The sequence below is a fragment of the Chiloscyllium plagiosum genome, unplaced genomic scaffold, assembly GCF_037043375.1.
Source record: "Chiloscyllium plagiosum isolate Xiang-an unplaced genomic scaffold, Cpla_swu_hap1 HiC_scaffold_18, whole genome shotgun sequence".
Lineage (NCBI taxonomy): Eukaryota > Metazoa > Chordata > Chondrichthyes > Orectolobiformes > Hemiscylliidae > Chiloscyllium > Chiloscyllium plagiosum.
Genome location: NW_028270156.1, coordinates 33,252,154 through 33,270,776, shown reverse-complemented (window position 1 = coordinate 33,270,776; position 18,623 = coordinate 33,252,154). Strand labels below are relative to the sequence as shown.

The 18,623-nt window shown below is 41.3% G+C and overlaps 1 protein-coding gene across 1 annotated transcript in view; it reads right to left on the bottom strand.

The window, feature by feature from the left end:
- LOC122557736 (eukaryotic translation initiation factor 4 gamma 2-like) overlaps window positions 1–18,623 on the bottom strand; it is a 59,254-nt gene that overhangs the window by 10,371 nt on the left and 30,260 nt on the right. The window contains exons 3-14 of the mRNA XM_043705681.2: window positions 16,587–16,699; window positions 15,949–16,014; window positions 13,765–13,833; window positions 6,706–6,808; window positions 4,023–4,157; window positions 3,857–3,923; window positions 3,626–3,777; window positions 1,662–1,772; window positions 974–1,057; window positions 786–884; window positions 561–702; window positions 287–447 (exon numbers count right to left, since the gene is read on the bottom strand). Of these exons, the coding sequence (XP_043561616.2) occupies window positions 287–447; window positions 561–702; window positions 786–884; window positions 974–1,057; window positions 1,662–1,772; window positions 3,626–3,777; window positions 3,857–3,923; window positions 4,023–4,157; window positions 6,706–6,808; window positions 13,765–13,833; window positions 15,949–16,014; window positions 16,587–16,699 (1,302 nt within the window). The remainder of the gene's footprint in view (window positions 1–286; window positions 448–560; window positions 703–785; window positions 885–973; window positions 1,058–1,661; window positions 1,773–3,625; window positions 3,778–3,856; window positions 3,924–4,022; window positions 4,158–6,705; window positions 6,809–13,764; window positions 13,834–15,948; window positions 16,015–16,586; window positions 16,700–18,623) is intronic.

Below are 18,623 nucleotides of genomic sequence, written 5' to 3'. Positions count from 1 at the left end.
TCAGATTCCAGTGGGAGGGGAAAAGCCAGCAATCCAAAAGTGCTTTTAAAATTTTAATTATATCCACCTCTACACAGCATCAGGGTTTAATCATTTGCAGCGTCCCATATTAATACCAAGAGGCATGCCTCAAATTCCACAGAAAACCATTCTCCATTCTGAATTACTGGAATAGGCAGTGCCCAAAATTAAATGCTGGTATGGTAGGCAATGCAATCCATTAAAGTAGTAGTAAAATGAGCTATTAGCCATCTTTTCGAAAGGACGTATGTATTTTATTTCTCACCTGATTAGATTTAAGGAAAGACTTGCTTCCCATTTCCCCAAATTGCGACTGAGGTGGTACATGCCCACCATGCCCATTAAAAAGTTGGTTGGAACGATGACGCCCCATGGTAGGAGAGAATCTGTCTTGAATTACACCTGGACCAGTACCAATTCCACTACCTTTATAAAAAAAAAGGTAAATTTAGTTTTGATTTTCTAAAATCCTCAGATGCAACAGGGTTAATAATTCAATCCTACAACACGGATGTTGAAATCCAAAAATCAATACCTACCTGGCATTTGTCCAAACATATCAGCAAGCCCTCCAAGTGGATCTCTATCAAATTTCCTTCCTGGTGATATAAAAGGACCCTCCAGAAAGAAGTCATTCCTCATTCCTTGAGCCATAGCTGGTGGAATGAAAACGCCCAAATCCTGTAGGCAACAGAAGTTGGAGTTAGTCACATAATGCACCCAACATTCAACAATTCCAAGTTTTGAACTATCCAAAAACCCACCTTTACTGCATCTTGACGAATCTGGTTTATCGTCTTTGGTCCATTGTCAATAAAAGCCTTGCGAGGAACCCAGCGGTGCTCACGCAACTCCACAGTATCCTATTCAAGATGTGGAAAGGATGTTAGCTATATTCAAGTTAGCTTTAAAAAGCACGTTTTGAAAAAGGCAGAAAATAAAAAAAAGTTACCTGCAGCAGGAAACGAATCCTAGCTGGCAATTCCTTATTTTGCATCAAGGAACGCATCCGGGCAAAGTACTGATCCATTAGAGACTAGGAGGGGCAGAAAGTTAAACTATTTATCACAAAGTCAAACTACAGTCGTTGTGCTTGAAATACTAATGTTGACGGTGAATACTTCAATGCATTTAATTTTTTACTCAAAACATCTTTCAAAAAAAAAAAGCTGAACAATACAAGGACACTAAATGAAGGTCACAGACATTCACAAGCACAAGTTCTTTACAAAGCATAACTAATTGCTATGCTGGTATTTGTATTTACTAAAATTGCAGCCAAGATCACAGAAACACTAATTTAATATATACAATCAATCAATAAGTTCACTCCCCGCCCCCCCCCCCCCCAAATTGAAAGACCTGAATTGATTTACAGCTAGAGTATGAGCCTAGAATCAGAATGTCTCACACTGACCAAGAAGCCCCAAAATGAAACTTGCTTCAGATATTTATTCTTCATCCCCAGCCCAAGATCAATCCAAAATTTCACAATTCCTCATTCCCATCTGCAATCCTAGAAGGACTACATAATTAGTATACTAGGCTAGCAACAGCAATTGAACTGAACAAATTAGTATCCTTAAAATACCCGTTTCTGAAACAAATGGCATGCACAAACCACTGAGAACAAACTTTACCTTGGCCTTTTCATGGTCTAGTCTAGGTCCTACTGTCCTCATTATCTGACAGAGGCACTCCAAATCCTCCCCCATATCCTTAAGTTGGATTCTCTTCTTCTTTTCCAAAAGCTAAAATTAAAAAAATATTTACAACTGACCAAAATGCAAACAATGAAATCTTAAAACCAAGAAAATTGCATTTGTATGGCAGATCTTAATGCATCATGACTAATACCAACTGAAGTCAATAATTCATTAGTGGCGAATATGCAGAAACTGGAGAATGTTACAAAGGGAGGTTAAAAATATTAACCATGGGTACCAAGTGATCAGAAGCCTTGCTTGCAAGGAACAAAAATGAAGTGCATAATAAAATACTCCTGTGAAGTGACTCATGAAAGGAGAATCAGAACTTGGACAGGGAGGGCTTCAGCAAGAATACAAATATTGTTAAAGACACTCAGCAGTAGATTAAACAAGGCTGAGGTTAGGCTGGCCGATTCTCAGTTTGGGGAAGACCGAAGAGTTGACAGCAAAACATAAGTCAGTTTTAGCTCTTATTTTAGGAGGAAGTTTCAACAGAAATGGATGTTAGTCAGTCAATCTATTCAATGAGTAGCATTGGGCAATATACATGTTGTGGAAGCAGCTAATGCTGGCACATGGGCGAGAAAGAGGTGGCAACTGATAGTAGTTCAACACACAAACCCCATGCCAGATTGCAGAGCAATATATTTCGACTTAGTTGAATTGGATAAAGCAGAAAGGAGCATCTCATGGCCCAACATTTCAACTCCCCTCCCACTCTGCCGAGGACATGGAGGTCCTGGGCCTCCTTCACCGCCGCTCCCTCACCACCAGATGCCTGGAGGAAGAACGCCTCATCTTCCGCCTTGGAACACTTCAACCCCAGGGCATCAATGTGGACTTCAAGATTCCTCATTTCCCCTTCCCCCACCTCACCCTGGTTCTAAACTTCCAGCTCAGCACTGTCCCCATGACTTGTCCTAGCTCCTTTTCCACCTATCCACTCCACCCTCTCCTCCCTGACCTATCACCTTCATCCCCTCCCCCACTCACCCATTGTACTCTATGCTACTTTCTCCCCACCCCCACCCTCCTCTAGCTTATCTCTCCAAGCTCACTGCCTTTATTCCTGATGAAGGGCTTTTGCCCGAAACGTCGATTTCGAAGCTCCTTGGATGCTGCCTGAACTGCTGTGCTCTTCCAGCACCACTAATCCAGAATACAATTCTAGTAGTTAAATATATGCCAAAGCTTATTCCCATTGAAAGGCAATGCTGATGAACAGGATGGGTATCTGCTGCTTTGTTCAGGAAAAAAAAAGTGAACAGGCTGTTGTCAGAAGATATGAAAACCATAGCAAAGTAAGAAAATGTTCACTTACACCCACTTAAATAGTATTACGTAATCACTCCATATTTTAGGTAGTATCCTCACTAGATAATAGATTGCTTGAAGCTGGTTTCCCCCACTATTCTCCAGTATCAGCTGCACTCTAAAATGTGCAGGAAGACTTTCAGATTTCCTCCCAGAAGATAGAACATACACCAACAGGATCAAGAACAGCTTCTTCCCTGCTGTTATTAGACTGAAGAATAGACTAAATTCAAATCATGTTGATCTTGCTCTGTAAAATATATACCTCGTTCGAAGTATCCTATGATTTGTTTGCTATGAGCTGTCTGTACCACTTGGGAAAAAGCTTTTCACAGTACTTAGGTACACTGGACTACAATAAATCACAAAAAAATCTCTACCCAGATGCTCTAGTTACTTACTATTCCATTGCATTTCCATCTGATAAGCACCATGTGCAATCAAAACTGACTTCAATACTTCCAAATACTTGATTCAAATAACAGATTTTTCCCTTCATTAAGTTTTGCCATTAAACCAAGCTTCAAAAAGGTCTTATGAAACTATATAACAGATGGTCAGCAACACAAAAGCCCACTTACTGTTTTGATGCACTTATGAAGGATAGATTCGTGGATAAGATCAAGTTTGCCAAGCTCTCCAATGAATTTGATGTTGCCCAGCATTTTGATCTTGGCAATAGCCCGTTGCTCTTCCTCTTCATTTGAGAGAGGGCTATCATGCTTGTCATAGACTAAAAACAAAACAAAGACAAAATTTAAAGATTTCACCAACTTGCACAAAGATTAAAAAAAGATTTATACGATACTTACTATCGACATTTCTGGTACGATTTTCAAATTCATCTTGAAGCTTTGAAATTAAAAGGCGTCTGAATGTCTGAAGTGGGAACAAAGGATGGATCGGTGGGTTGTATTTCAATATCAGTACACAAAAACTGAAACCAACCGATATAAAAGATTAGCAGATGCTGCTTACCGTACTTTGCTTGTGGTGTTGCAGCAAACCCTCTGGAGTTGGGCCATCAAAGTTGGGAGCATCCTCTGCTAGACGCAGACATAACTGAGCATACAGTGAGCTATACTTGGGCTCTTCAAGGGCTTTGTCTACAATCTGCAGTAGAAATTCCAAGTAGAGGCATCTTTAAGTGCTGGGCCACGATAAATCAAAATAGGATTTTCTCTTAACCTAATACTTACGCCAGTTTACCTACATTTACAGGTTAGTTAGAAAGATTGAATATTGTAATAGTTGAACACAAAAGGGAGATATGGCAAAGATAGGCGACCACAAGGTCTTAAGGCGACAGATCGTGGAGTGGATTGGATTGCATATAATATTCAAATTCCTGGGATGTCAAGAAGGTTCCAGTGGATTTAAAAAGGGCCTTATTGAAAAAGGGAGGCAGAAACTAGGAAACTACAGACCAGTTAGTTGAACTTGAGGGGTTGGGAAATTGTTATAATCAGAGAGGTAATAACAGGGCATTTGAAAGTCAAAACAATCTAGGACTAACATGATTTTAAGGGTAAATCATATTTGATTAATTTGTTAGTTCAAATATTGAAGTGGGTAATGAGGATCCTGCAGAGCACAAGAGGTATAGTTAGTAAGTTTGCAAATAACACCAAAACTGGAGGTGTAGTGGGCAGCCAAGGAAGTTACCTCAGATTACAATGGGATCTTGATCAGATGGGCCAATGGGCTAAGTGGCAGATGGAGTTTCAGAAAAATGAGGTGCTGCATTTTGGGAAAACAAATCTTAGCAGGACTTATACACTGAATGGTAAGGTCCTAGGGGTTGTTTCTGAACAGAGACGCCTTGGAGTACAGGTTCATAGCTCCTTGAAAGTGGAGTCGTAGGTAGATAGGATAGTGAAGGCGACGTTTGCAATGCTTGACTTTATTGGTCAGAATAGGAGTACAGGAGTTGGGGAGGTCATGTTGCAGCTGTACAGAACACTAGTTAGCATCGGTTAGGCCACTTTTGGAATATTGCGTGCAATTCTGGTCTCCCTCCCATTGGAAGGATGTTGTGAAACCTGAAAGGGTTCAGAAAAGATTTACAAGGATGTTGTCATGGTTGGAGGATTGGAGCTATAGGGAGAGGCTGAATAGGCTGGGGCTGTTTTCTCTGGAGCATTGAAGGCTGAGGGGTGACGTTATAGAGGTTTATAAAATCATGAGGGGCATTCATAGGATGAAGAGAAATTCTTTTCCCTGGGGTGGGGAGTCCAGAACTAGAGGACATAGGTTTAGGGTGAGAGGGGAATGATATAAATAAAAAGAGACCTAAGAGGCAATTTTTTCTTGCAGAAAGCCTGCGCGTATGCAATGAGCTGCCAGAGAAAGTGGTGGAGGTTAGTACAATTGCAATATTTAAAAGGCATTTGGATGGGTATGAACAGGAAGGGTTTGGAGGGATATGGGCCGGGTGCTGGCAGGCAGGACTAGTTTGGGGTGGGATATCTGGTTAGCATGGATGGATTGGACCAAAGGGTCGGTTTCCATGCTGTAGATCTCTATGACTTGTATTGTACATCCATCAGGCAATGATAAGGATGCCATAAAAGGGTTTATACAAGATCACGGAGTTGAATAATTATTTAACATGGATAGAAACAGAATCAGGATAAATCGGGTATTTTTCTGGTTGACAGGATAACTGGTGGTGCGCCAGAGTTCAGTCCTCTGGCTCCAACTGTATGCAATCTACATCAATGACTCAGATGTAGCAATAGAATGTATTTTAGCAGACAAGACTAAAAATGTGGGAAAGTTGCAATAAAGAAACAAGATATTCACAAATGGATATTCACAGATTAGGGGCATTCGAAAGGTGAAGTTTAATATGGACAAATGTGTAAGGTTATTTGGGGGTGAAGATAACTGGGGGTCAGGATGAGGGAGAGAGGGATAATGTTGCATTGAAGGTGTTTCACTGGATTGATCGATTCCAGAGAAGGAGGGTGCGGCTTCGGAGAACCAGTAGTTTAGGCTATACACTAGAATTCAGAAGAATGACTGAAACTCTAATGGACATACAAGATGCGCAAGGATTGGAACATTGGACAAAGAAAGTTTCTTCTCGTGGGGCAATCTAAAATGGGGAACCATAGTTTTAGGCTAAGAGGTAGCAGATTTTTAAAAAATGCATGAATTTGGCATTTACCCCAGTCTAGAGTGCTGTGAATACCAGGCCAAAGTAAATTTAAAGGAGGTGGACAGAATTTTAATTCTTAAATGGGATAAAAGATTCTGCAGATTGAGCAGGAGAAGTACAGCAAAGGTGAAGATGAGAGCGGACATGATTGTATGAAGTGGCATAGCAGACTCTGAAGGCTGAACTGCCTACATCTGCTCCTGGCTGTGCAAGTACACCAATTCTCCAAATTCATGTTCTACAATGATTTTCTGGTAAGATTCCCACTTCAGAATGGAGAACACATTCAATTCATGGACCACATGGAGAAAAAAAATATGCATTTATAAAGGGAAGCTGGACAACAAGGAATGTGAGAAGGGATGAAACAAGAAAAGATCAATGGAGGAGAGATGTCATATGCATAAACATCAGCTGAACTAATTAGGCCAAAATCCTCTTGCTGTGCTCTAACATTTTGATGAAAACATATTGAAATTACTATTAGAAATAGCTCACCAATAAAATGATCCCTTTTAGGACCAGTTTAGAGTCTACACCCACATTGAGGAGCTCAAGGCATAGCTTGTCAAACTTCTCTGGAGTAAGCTTGTTCAAAATGCTAAAAGAGAAAGGATGTTGATGATTAGTGCCTCAGGCTTTAATTTCAACCTTCAATGTTTAAACCTGGGGAAGAGAACATCCATTAATCTGCTTAATGAAATAATCTCAAAATTAGAACACTGCAACATAAATACCAAAACTACTTTTAATTACAAATTACTGGAAATGCAGACAGTTGAATTATCAGAAACACAACAGTGAAAACAACCAGTACTGCTTTTGTACTTAAAATGCTGGAAACAAAGCTGACCTGAAATGTGATTTTTGGTGTAGGCCAAAAACATTCTGGCCATAAACAATTCTTCATTTAAGGCATGGAAAGAAGACCATATCTGGCATTAGTCAACAGAAAAGGATTCATTCTAGAATTCTGTAACACTGTGGGGTTAACAGGCTATTAACAATGCCTCGTTTTCCCAAACTCCAGTTTAAGATTAGAATCAGTAAAACGTTTAATATCTCTATGGAGACTTAGCTGGGATTGAAGCAAAGGTAAGTGCAGGTCAACCTTCTCGCCAAGTCTACTTCACAATAGCTGCCAGACTATGCCCTCAGGAACTTTTCAAATTTTTCTTAATAGTGATATTAATTTTTAAAACAGACCCATTTTAAACAATTGCATCAAAAAACATCAAGGCAACATGAACTGAACACTACAAAAGCAATTCCATATAAACAGATTTCAAACTGTACAAAAACAATACTATAAAAGCAGAAGCAAACAATACAGAAGAAACTCCGCAATCTGGCAACAGTGTGGTGTGATTTAATGTTCTGAGGTCATACAGATACTACTAGACCTGAGGGTCTCCAGCATTCCCTGCATTTTTTTGCAGGTTTCCAGAATCAACAATTTTATACCCATTAAAAACCTGGTTTTAAAACGTCATTTACTCAACAGAAAGTGTTAGGTACCTGAAACTGAATTTGTTGTCAGACAAAACAAGTTCACAGATTACCAAAAGGGCTGAAAATGTGTTGCTGGAAAAGCGCAGCAGGTCAGGCAGCATCCAGGGAACAGGAGAATCGACGTTTCGGGCATAAGCCCTTCTTTAGGAATGATTCCTGAAGAAGGGCTTATGCCCGAAATGTCGATTCTCCTCCCTGGATGCTGCCTGACCTGCTGCGCTGTTCCAGCAACACATTTTCAGCTCTGATCTCCAGCATCTGCAGACCTCACTTTCTCCTCAAAGATTACCAAAAGGTACAAACAACTGAAGTGTCTACTCAATGACAAAAATGTAAATAGGCACATGCACATCTTTGCTAACATTTCAGGAATGAGGATATCAATTTTAAATCCTCAGACACATTGGTGTACATTGTATTTGACAATTCTGGGAGAAATACAACTGCTACTCATTAACCACTCAGGAATTACACATCAAACAAACCATTCTTGGGTTTCAATAGCTGAACAAATTCATTAATCAGCCCAAGAATGGATGCTTCAGTCAGCTAGATCAGTGCAGACAAAAACCATTCAATGTTGAAATCAACCTGCTACTCTAATGGCATGGTTTTTGAAAGATACTAAGAATCAGGAAATTGCCTCAATACAAAAATCTTGTACTTCCAAATGTTACCCCTGCTCATTTATCTATGCAATGTGATATTTGCCAGGTTTCCTGCACTGCAAAAGGACCACATTATGTAACTCATTAAGGACCTTGCAACAAGTCAATATTGTTTAAGACCAGCAAAAGAGAATACAAAAGTTACACTAAACTCCAAGAACAGCAACGCAGGAAGAAGCAGATAATCTGACAACAGCATAAACATTGGTCAGAATACCCAGTTTAATTGCCCTGCTCAAATGCAATCTTTCACAACTGGAGTCAGTTGCAATCTGGAACCTATTGCTGATTTTAGATGTACAAATGCTACTGAAAAGTCATACCTGAAAGAATACATCACCTAAACGAACAACAGAATTTTCAGAGCACAATTCATTTATAGGTGACCAGCATTGTATGGTACATGAGGACTAAGTATCAGAGCATCTCGAAACTCTGCATAACAGTCCAGGTTGAGCACTGGCCATTGAAGAAATACCGTTAGCTCTAAGCAAACTTCAGCGAGTTGAGACTAGACAATCCAGGTGACCAAATGCATCCCCAGGCAGATCCAGTTTTCTCAACTCAGATAGCTAGTTATCAGAAACAATGGAATACACTTCAAAGACTCAGTAAGCTCATGCATCAGCAGGTGCTTAGCTAATGGATGATTTTTCTCCCAAAATGAGAACTGGTTCACGAAGCCTTCAGTCACACAAATTTCATGGTGAGGCAACAGGATAAGACAACATAAAAGCCAACCTCAAAATGTCAAATGTTTGGCATTCTTAAGAGTGTTCAGTCTAAATAGTCTTGCAAGGGACAGAGACAGGGTAAAAGTAATGGGTAATTGAAAGCTGCATGAACCATGCAATAACTGTTGCCAGACCTGCCACTTAGGTCATGCTATACTGCAAAAACATCACCAAGACAGTAGCTGCTCATGCAACTTGATGCAAATATCAGAATTAGGACTGACAGGAACATCTAAAATTGTGTTAATAACTATCAGAAAGGTATTCCTGTGTTTTTGCTCAACAAAAAAAGTCTCAAAACATCTATCCTTTCCATTCTCACGAAATGGGCTGACTACACTTGAACACAACTAGGATCAGGAGTAAGCAATTCAGCCCTTGAACCTGCACTGCCATTTAGTACAATCATAGCCAATCTCATGTTGGCCTCAACTCCACATTCCTGCCCACTCCCCATAACTAAATACTTCAACATCCACTGTACTCTGAGGCAATGAATGGCCCTTAGAGAAAAGTAATTCCTCACTGGTTTTAAAATCTGCCTGCCTTTAACCCAAATCTGACCTCTCATTTAAGTTGCCCCACAGGTGTAAACATCTGATTTGTCAACTTCTTTACCATCTTATAAACCACAAAATGGATCTTCTGTCCTTCTAAACTCAAGTACAGGCCTCAGCTGCTCAATCTCACCATCTCTGAAGAATTAATCCAGTATATATCTTCCGAGCTGCCTCCAATGCAATTCCATCCTTCCAGTAAACAGCCAAATTGTAAGCAGTATTCCAAATGCAGTCTCAAGCCTTTTAAAGTTGCAACAATTTCCTTTTGTACCCCATTCTTTTAAGCAATAAATCCCAAAATTCGATTTTCCCTCCTTATGCAGGTCTGAGTCGTATTAGCAGCCTAACTCATACAACAGGTTAACCAACTCCCTCTGGATTAAAGCATTTTGAAGTTTCACCCCATTTAAAAGTTGTCTTTTCATTCTTCAAATAAAAGAGGTAACCTCAACTATCCATGCTAAACTCCACTTTAATTGTGGCCCATTCACCTGATCTAGGAGAAAGTGAGGACTAAGATACCAGAGATCAGAGTCCAGAATGTGGTGCTGGAAAAGCACAGGTCAAGCAGCAGCATTGACATTTTGGGCAAAAAACCCCTCATCAGGAACGAGGCCTCATTCGTGATGAAGAGCTTTTGCCCAAAATATTGATTCTCTTGCTCACTGAATGCTGCCTGACCTGCAGTTTTTTTTCCAGCACCACATTCACCTGATCTACCCATTTCTGGAATCCTTATTTCTTCATTGCAGCTTACTTTCCTATTTTAGCGTCACCTGCAAATTTAGGTGAACTACAATCTATTCTGGGGTCCAAGTCATTAAACTGTAATGAATTTGGGCCCCAAGGACTGAACCCTGGGGCATCCAGAGTCATACTGCACAGAAACAGACCCTTCAGTCCAATTTGGTAAAAACAATGACTGCAGATGCTGGAAACCAGATTCTGGATCAGTGGTGCTGGAAGAGCACAGCAATTCAGGCAGCATCCTGTCTTCGGATGCTGCCTGTATTGCTGTGCTCTTCCAGCACCACTGATCCACCTTCAGTCCAATTTGTCCATGCCAAAAGCAAGTTTCTTAAACTCAACTCCCAAGTGGCAGGGTTTGGCCCATATTCCTATACAACCTTTCCTGTTGACTTACTATCCAAAAATGTCTTTTCGATGTTGTGACTGTACCTGCATCTACCACTTCCTCTGGCAATAGATTCCACATACAAATCAAAATCAAAAAGGTTTGAAAACAAAGGAACCCAAGAGATAACTTTGTCCTCTCACCTTAAACCTATGCTTTCTAGTTTTGAACTCCCCAAACCTAGGAAAGAATCTTGACTTCTGCTATTCACCTTATCTTTGCCCCTCATGATTTTATACACTAAAAGAAAGGACACCCCTCAACCTCCTATGCTCCAGTGAAAAAGTCCCAACCTTTTAGTCCATTTTTGTACCTCATACCCTCCATTCCCAGCAATATCCTAGTAAATCCTTTCTGAACCCTCTAACTTAATATTCTTCCGATAGCAGGGCAACCAGAACTGCACTGTACTCTAAAAGTGCCCTCATCAACATCCTATATAATCACAACATGGTTTCCCAACTCCTATGTTCAAAACGGTCAGAGCAATGAAGGCAAGCACACTAAGCAGCTGAACCATCCCATCCACCTATGACCTGAACCCCTATGTCTCTGGTTAACACTGCCCAGGGACCTACCATTAACTGTCCTGCCCTTGATTGATTTACTAATATGCAATACTTCATTTATCCAAATTAAGCTCCATTTACCATTCCTTAGCCAACCTTAGTTACAGCTTGCCAACAAAAGATCCATTTATCCCAACTTCGCTTTCCATTGGTCAATCCTCTCATTCAAAAGAATGAATTACACCTAACCCAACGTGACATGTTTTTTAAATTGCACTTTGTCAAATGCCTTCTGGTAGTTCAGATATATTACAGCTACACGACCCCCGTTACCACCTTTGCTTGTTACATCTGAGGAAATCAGTGAAGTATGATTAACCCTTTATAAAACCATGCTGACTAGATTACCTCCACTTTCCAAATGACTAATTTCTCTCTTAAATAATGAAATCTAATAATTTCCCAATGACTGATATTAAACTGATCGGTTTCCTTCTTTCTGCTCCTCTCCCTTTTTAAATGTTGTGATGTTAACCGGAACCTTGCTCTAATCCAGGGAATTTCTGAATATAAATTATCCTCTCAATATCTGAAGTCAGTTCTGGTCAGACCCCAAGATGTAGGCCACTAGGCCCTGGGGACTTATCTGCCTTCAATCCTGATAGTTTGCTCAGTACTTTTTCCCTAGGTGATGGCATTGCATTAAGTTTCTGCACTACTGGGTACTATTGGTGGTTTCAGAGTCTCCCACCATGAAAACTAAAGCAAAATATTGAGTTAGTATCTGCATATTTATGCTCCCCACCACCAACTCCCCAGTCTGCCATTGAAGGGACCAACATTCACTTCAGCTACTCTTTCTTTCACCATCAATAAGACAACACTACAGGTACATTATTGCCCAAATGTATATCAAGGTGACAACCTGCAACAACAAGACAAAGTGACTACGCCTGACTGACCCAAGTACAACTGTTGCAGATTATATTGTACTTTGGAGTTGCCAAAAAGCTTCAACTGCCAAGACAATTAAATTGGACTCACTTAGAGACACTTCATATACTTTCTATCGTCACTGTCAAAGAGGAATTCTACAAAATAGAAACCTCATGGAATCCAATTAGAGTAATTTTGCAGCAAGAACCACAAAAAAAATTCATTTTCTTGATAGTTTACTGTGGATAGCTTTAAATTTGTTACATTAAAATAATATTTTGGATTTTGAAAACTGGTAGTCCCAGGCTTCAATCTTATGTAAAGCCCTAAAGTACTTTAAGCCAAGAGAACTCACCTGCACGTGACTACAATCAACCAGAATACAACATGGAATACAATAATGTAATGCGCAACTTACAAGTACCAAAGGAGGCTTCAGAATAATTCACTCAGCTACTGTAGATAAAGGTAAAATGATTACTCTACATAAGCTAAAACAAAAACAAAATGGCCCAGCCACTTGTAGTCATCCAGGTGGTGTCCAAGAGAAGCCATGCAATTTAATTCATACAGAAACAAATCAGCAACTTACTTATAAGCTATTAAATAAAAAAAAATCATTCCCTGGTCACTTTCAAATGGACCATAACCTTCAAGGAAGCGAAACAAATATAGAACCTGACCATGTCAACTGAAGGACTGCAATTTATTAAAAACATTGCTTAAAACGTTCTGTAATTAGACATTTCATAATTAATACCAGAGTCAAATTTCAGAAGGTTCTTCCACCACCTAAACAGGAGGGCGTAGAGAAATGGAATTGAAGTAGGCTCTGCTCACGATGTTTCTGCACATCACTAGAGAAAGATTTAAAAAGTAGCCACACAAGAAAATAACTTCCATCCAAGAAAATCACCTTCCATCCATGAAAAAGCTCAATTAGAATTTGATGACAAGTTGACATTTTATATAAAATTTGAAGAACATGGCTCAAGCACCACTAACCTGTCAATACTAACCCTCTTTATAAAACACTAGTTTCAATTGTGAATTGTTCAGAAAGAACTGTCTAACCTACCTAATTTTCCACAAGACCTCCTCTGAACTGACTCCAAGAATATCCCCCCCCCCCAATTATGTCCCATAGCAAGACTGGTCTTATATTGACCTTCTCTGCAATAAAGACCAACACAGGTTGCTGTGATAATTTTGTAATTAAATTAACCCAGTGCAATCTACGTTTGGGCCTAAATAAATCCAGTTTGGGTTCATCCTATTTCATAGATCAGAAATATTGAAGGTGAAAATAAAGGATGTAAAGTGCCATTCCTAGGTTCCTCACACAATTTTTTTTTTTAAAAAACCAAGAGAGGGGGCAGCACTCAGTTCTGTACGGTTGAAAGCCATTTGGCAGTGAGGTGACTTACCTGTCACATGGTAGGGATACAGTAGCCATTCTGCCCCAAGGGCCTACTTCAACATTCAATTTAAATCATAACTTACCCTCTGACTTTCCTGAAGATTCCATCTTGTCGTTCTTTCTCATTCAAGGAGTTGGCATCTCGTTTAGTGCTTCATGAACGAACCCATCTCTGTACGCTAGGTCCTGGGGTTTCCCCCAGGATCCGGCTGTAGAGAGATAGGAACAAAGTCTATAGCAACTGTTCAATATAATTGTTACCTCATCTATGCATTATTTGAGAATGTAAAAAGCTTAGTCAATAAGAGATATAGTTCAGTTAGGCTACAACTTCAGCACGCCACAAAATAAAGTTCAGATTCAACTGGTTTTTGCTAAGCTGGGTCAGTCATGTCAATTCAGAAGCCTTTCTGTCCCCAACAACTTCCTGCCAGAAAAAGCAAACCGGCACAGGGATGCACAACTGAAGACAAATAACTTGAGATTTGGCCCAGAAATTGGCAGACTTGTGGAAAAAGTACAGTAGAAGTGGGCTGATTGCTGATTCAGTGAAAGAGCAATCACTCCACAGGCAAAATGGCAGCCATCCACGCAACATGCTTCTTCGTACTGGTATTAAAAGAGGGACAGAATTTGAAAAGCTATTAAATCTGTTTCTGGAACAAACTACAGTGTTGTGCCCTACACAAAAAGACATGATACCTTAACATTTAGCTGTTGCAGATATTTAATAGATATTAGTTACACAAGTTAATTTATTTTGATGAACAATTTCATATTTGAACACAAAATTTATAAAATATAACCAAAATGCAGCTGGAACACAACATGTGGAACTATTTCAAGGACAGTAGGGTAGATGATATAAAGCTTTAAAAACAAAAGAGGAAGAAGCGTTGGCACAGTGGTTAGCACTGCTGCCTCACAGCGCTAGAGACCCGGGTTCAATTCCCGCCTCAGGCAACTGTGGGTGTGTGGAGTTTGCACATTCTCCCAGTGTCTGCATGGGTTTCCTCCGGGTGCTCCGGTTTCCTCTCACAACACAAAAGTGTGCAGGTTAGGTGAACTGGCCATGCTAAATTGCCCGCAGTGTTAGGTGAAGGGGTAAATGTAGGGGAATAGGTGTGGGTGGGTTGCTCTTCGGAGGGTCGGTGTGGACTTGTTGGGCCGAAGGGCCTGCTCCCACACTAAGAAATCTAATCTAGAGGTATTGAAGAGAACTCCAGAGCTTAGGTGGTTGACAGCACAACCAATAGAGCAAGAGCAGCTGTTTAACGTGTCACTTCTACCAGATACAACAGAAAGTAAAAACAAGACAGCACTCCTCAAAGACAGAGGGTGCTAAGTGGACAGCACAGACCACACACTTGTGTATCAAAGTGAAAAACAAAAAGAATTGCTGATGCTTGAAATCAAACAACAGCAAATACTGGAAAATCCTAGCAGGTCTGACAGCATCTGAGAGCGAAATCATACTTAACTTGTCAGGTCATGATCTTTCTTCAGAAATTCTGAACAATCTGTGGCCTTGAAATGCTAACAAATTTCTCTCCACAGATGCTGCCAAACCTGCTGAGATTTTCCAGCAATTTCTGCTTCCGCTACAACCAAAATTAATAATGCCCAACTAGCAAAAATGGAAAAGTATTCAAGAATTATAGGATATTTAAAAAGGCATTTGGATAGGTGTATGATTAGGGTGGGTTTAGAGGGATATGGGCCAAGTGCTGGCAAATGGGACTACATTAGTTTGGGATATCTGGTCAGCATGGACATGTTGGAATAAAGGGTCTGTTTCCATGCTGTACACCTCTATGACTATGACTGGTAGTAGTTAAAATACTGGGAGAGAATGTCATGGAGGGGCTTGAAGGTAAGATGACAATACTGAAAAATCAGTTTTATCAGAAAACAGTGAAAAGAGACTCATGAATGCCTGAAAAGTCTACATGATAACTGAGCAAAAGGGAGGCCAGGGCTGTTTAGGAATAACGAAGTCAAAATAAGACACGGATGAGGGTTTCAACAAGTGCGTTAGGTGACTTTAAGAGGTAAAAATAATCTATAGATATTGCCTTTTGGGCATCCGTACATGCATTTATGGACAATGCAATTAATTATACAAGCTCAGAGTTAAACAGGGGAGTATGGAAGGAAATTTTGTCAGGGTAGGGCAGGCTTAGATGTGCCAAAATCAACCTCTTGTTTCAAAGAATGTAGATAGGAATCTAACATTTTAATAGCCCTTTCCGAGAATTGATAGATACCTATTGCTGGCAGTCTTGGGATAGTGCTGAGGCGCACCCCTACCTCCTCCTCCGCCCGAAGAAGCACTAGAAAGACAAGAAAATGTGTCAGTTTTTGTAAGTTTTGTTTGAATTAACACCTTAGCTTAACTGCCACTCATGCTAGGACACTTTACATTTGAAAGATCAATACAGCATTTAAGGTCTCATGTAATTCTCAGCACCGGTTCCTGCAGACTTGTCAAAAAAAAAGGATGCAATACTCAAAGCCAGTACTTAGGTCACTGGAGCCCATAAATATCTACTTAAGCCAAATGCCATTACCACCACAAGGCACAACTTTAAGACTTTGCTACAGAATGTGACAGGAAGGGATCAGTCATGATATGCAGAAATGTCCTTTCATTACGTTACCATAAATGATCAATGACATGAAAGCTCAGTAAACAAAGCCACAAGAAACTGTCCACTATTCACTTTCTAGCTTGTCTACTATGCGATCTTGAGCAGGAATTAAGAACCTGTCAAAGTCAACAGTGGTCAGGTTTTAAATCAAGTGATTTCTATGGTACTGACTAATCCACTAAAAGCACAAAACAACTTTTGTTTGCAAAAACTAAAACCATTTACTCATAAGCAAATCAAAGCTATATAGATACCTGAAACGAGAAGCAACCCCTTCTGCAATCACACTCTCCACTTTGGCGGCTTGACACAACGAAAAACTTCCAAAAGAAGATTTTTTAAAAAAAGGGAAGGGTGGGGAAATGAGTTACCTAGGAGAGAAAATAAAAACAATTACCACACCCTGCTCAATTTAAGTACAAGCAAAGTCAAACTCCACCCACCCCACCGCACAAAAATATGATTGTTCCGGCTAAACAGGGGAAATGCAGAAAAATATGGCCAGCTTTTGACTGAGTCAATGACGCAAGGCAATTACAACAGGATTATTTCTCAATCTACAGATAGGAGGATCTTAATAGCAGAACTAGAAATACAGGTTGACAAAGCAAAAAGGATAATGTGGATTGGGGGGGTGGGGGCACAAGAAAGAAAAGATTCAGGATTGGAGACAAACCAACAGAAAAAGTTTTAAAGCCATTCACCTCAATAACCCTAAACAGTGAAAGCAATCAAGGAGCTGGAAGAGGTGACAACAGGGAATCGAGAAAGCAAAGAGTCTAGATCAAGACTATTTGAAGAAAGCCTAGAGAAGGATAGTGGGCTCACAGAAAACAATAAGGGTGTTGAGGCACCCCCTCCCCAAACAACTTCATGAAACTGAGTAGAGGAAAACTGGTTTGGGGATAGGGTTTTAACAGTACATCAAGTGTGGGGTGGGAAAGAAGAGACACAAACAGATTAGATTTCTTCTAAATGGATGGGAAAGAGCCAGTTTCTCTCCAATCACTCGATAAAGTGTTTCCTAACGCCCAGGATCTCAACACTCCAGTCTCACACAGGAAGAGAGAGTGATGGTTTGGGTGATCTACTGGATAGATGGTTTGGAGGGAAAGAGAGGAGGAAGAGGGAGCGAAGGATCGAGAGAAAGCCAAGAAAGATCGAGCCCTCCCCACCAGAAAAAAACCTCAAGAATCGAGCAACACTTATCCACAAACACAATAAGGCAGGGAGAGCAAAGAAATCAATACAAGGCCATTTCAATAAAACAAGCCCTGAACAACAAGCGCTATTTCACTCGAAGTCCAGCCTGTCGTCGCCTCCGCCATTTTGTCCAGAGCCGCTGAGCAGAGGCGCAAAATGGCGGCCGCACCGCTCTCTCCCCAACCGAGCTCGGCCCCACCTCACCTCACCGTCCAAGCCGCCCAGTCACTCCGTGTAGATCTTTGCTTCCCAAATGAGAGAAAAATAAATAAAAGGGGGAAGGGAAGGGGGGAGGGGACATCAAATTAAATTGAAATAACCCCGATCCGCATAGATGGCAGCGCAAACTGGTAGCTCAAAATCACCAGGACAAAAGAGACTGAGCTCCACCACCAGTTAGCCGAATTGATTCTCTTACCCACAATACACCACGCCCGATCGTGCAGCCTAACTTTATTTCCGGTTTCACGCCTCTCCAATTCCCTACTTTATTCTTCCACTTCCCCCCTCCCCCTAGCCCACGCGCCGGTTTGGCCACAACCAAACTTGAATCGCGCGTCACGCTGATTGGCAGCCAGCCCTCACCAGTCACGCTGGCTCGTTGTGTGATACGGCCCACCCCCTCGGCCAATCAGGCGAGGCGGGCGGGGGCCCGGCTGGAGGCGCCCGCTGATTGGCCGGCGGCTTCAATGCAGCCGCACTGCGGATTGAGGCGGTTTGGCCCCGGCCCGGCGACCCGTCCTGCCCCTCCCCCACCGTGTCTGCCCGAGGCTGCTTTGCCACCGCCCCCAGCGTTGCAAGTCCGTTTACCCCACTATTCCCCGAACCCGGGTTCCACCTCCCCCAGCACGGGATGCCTACCCACGGGAAGAGACGGCCCCACTTACCCCTCCCCTTGCTGTCGGGGTGGTGGGGGAGTGGGTCTCCCGCTCTCGTCGGCCTAGGAACCATCTGTCAATGGCTCATCGGTGCCACCAAGTCGACGCTTCCTCCGCCAAACAATATTCGAAATGAGAATAGGAATTGCTGCCGAAACTCAACAGGCCTGGTAGCACGCATGGAGACAAAGCCGAGTCAACGTTTGGGGC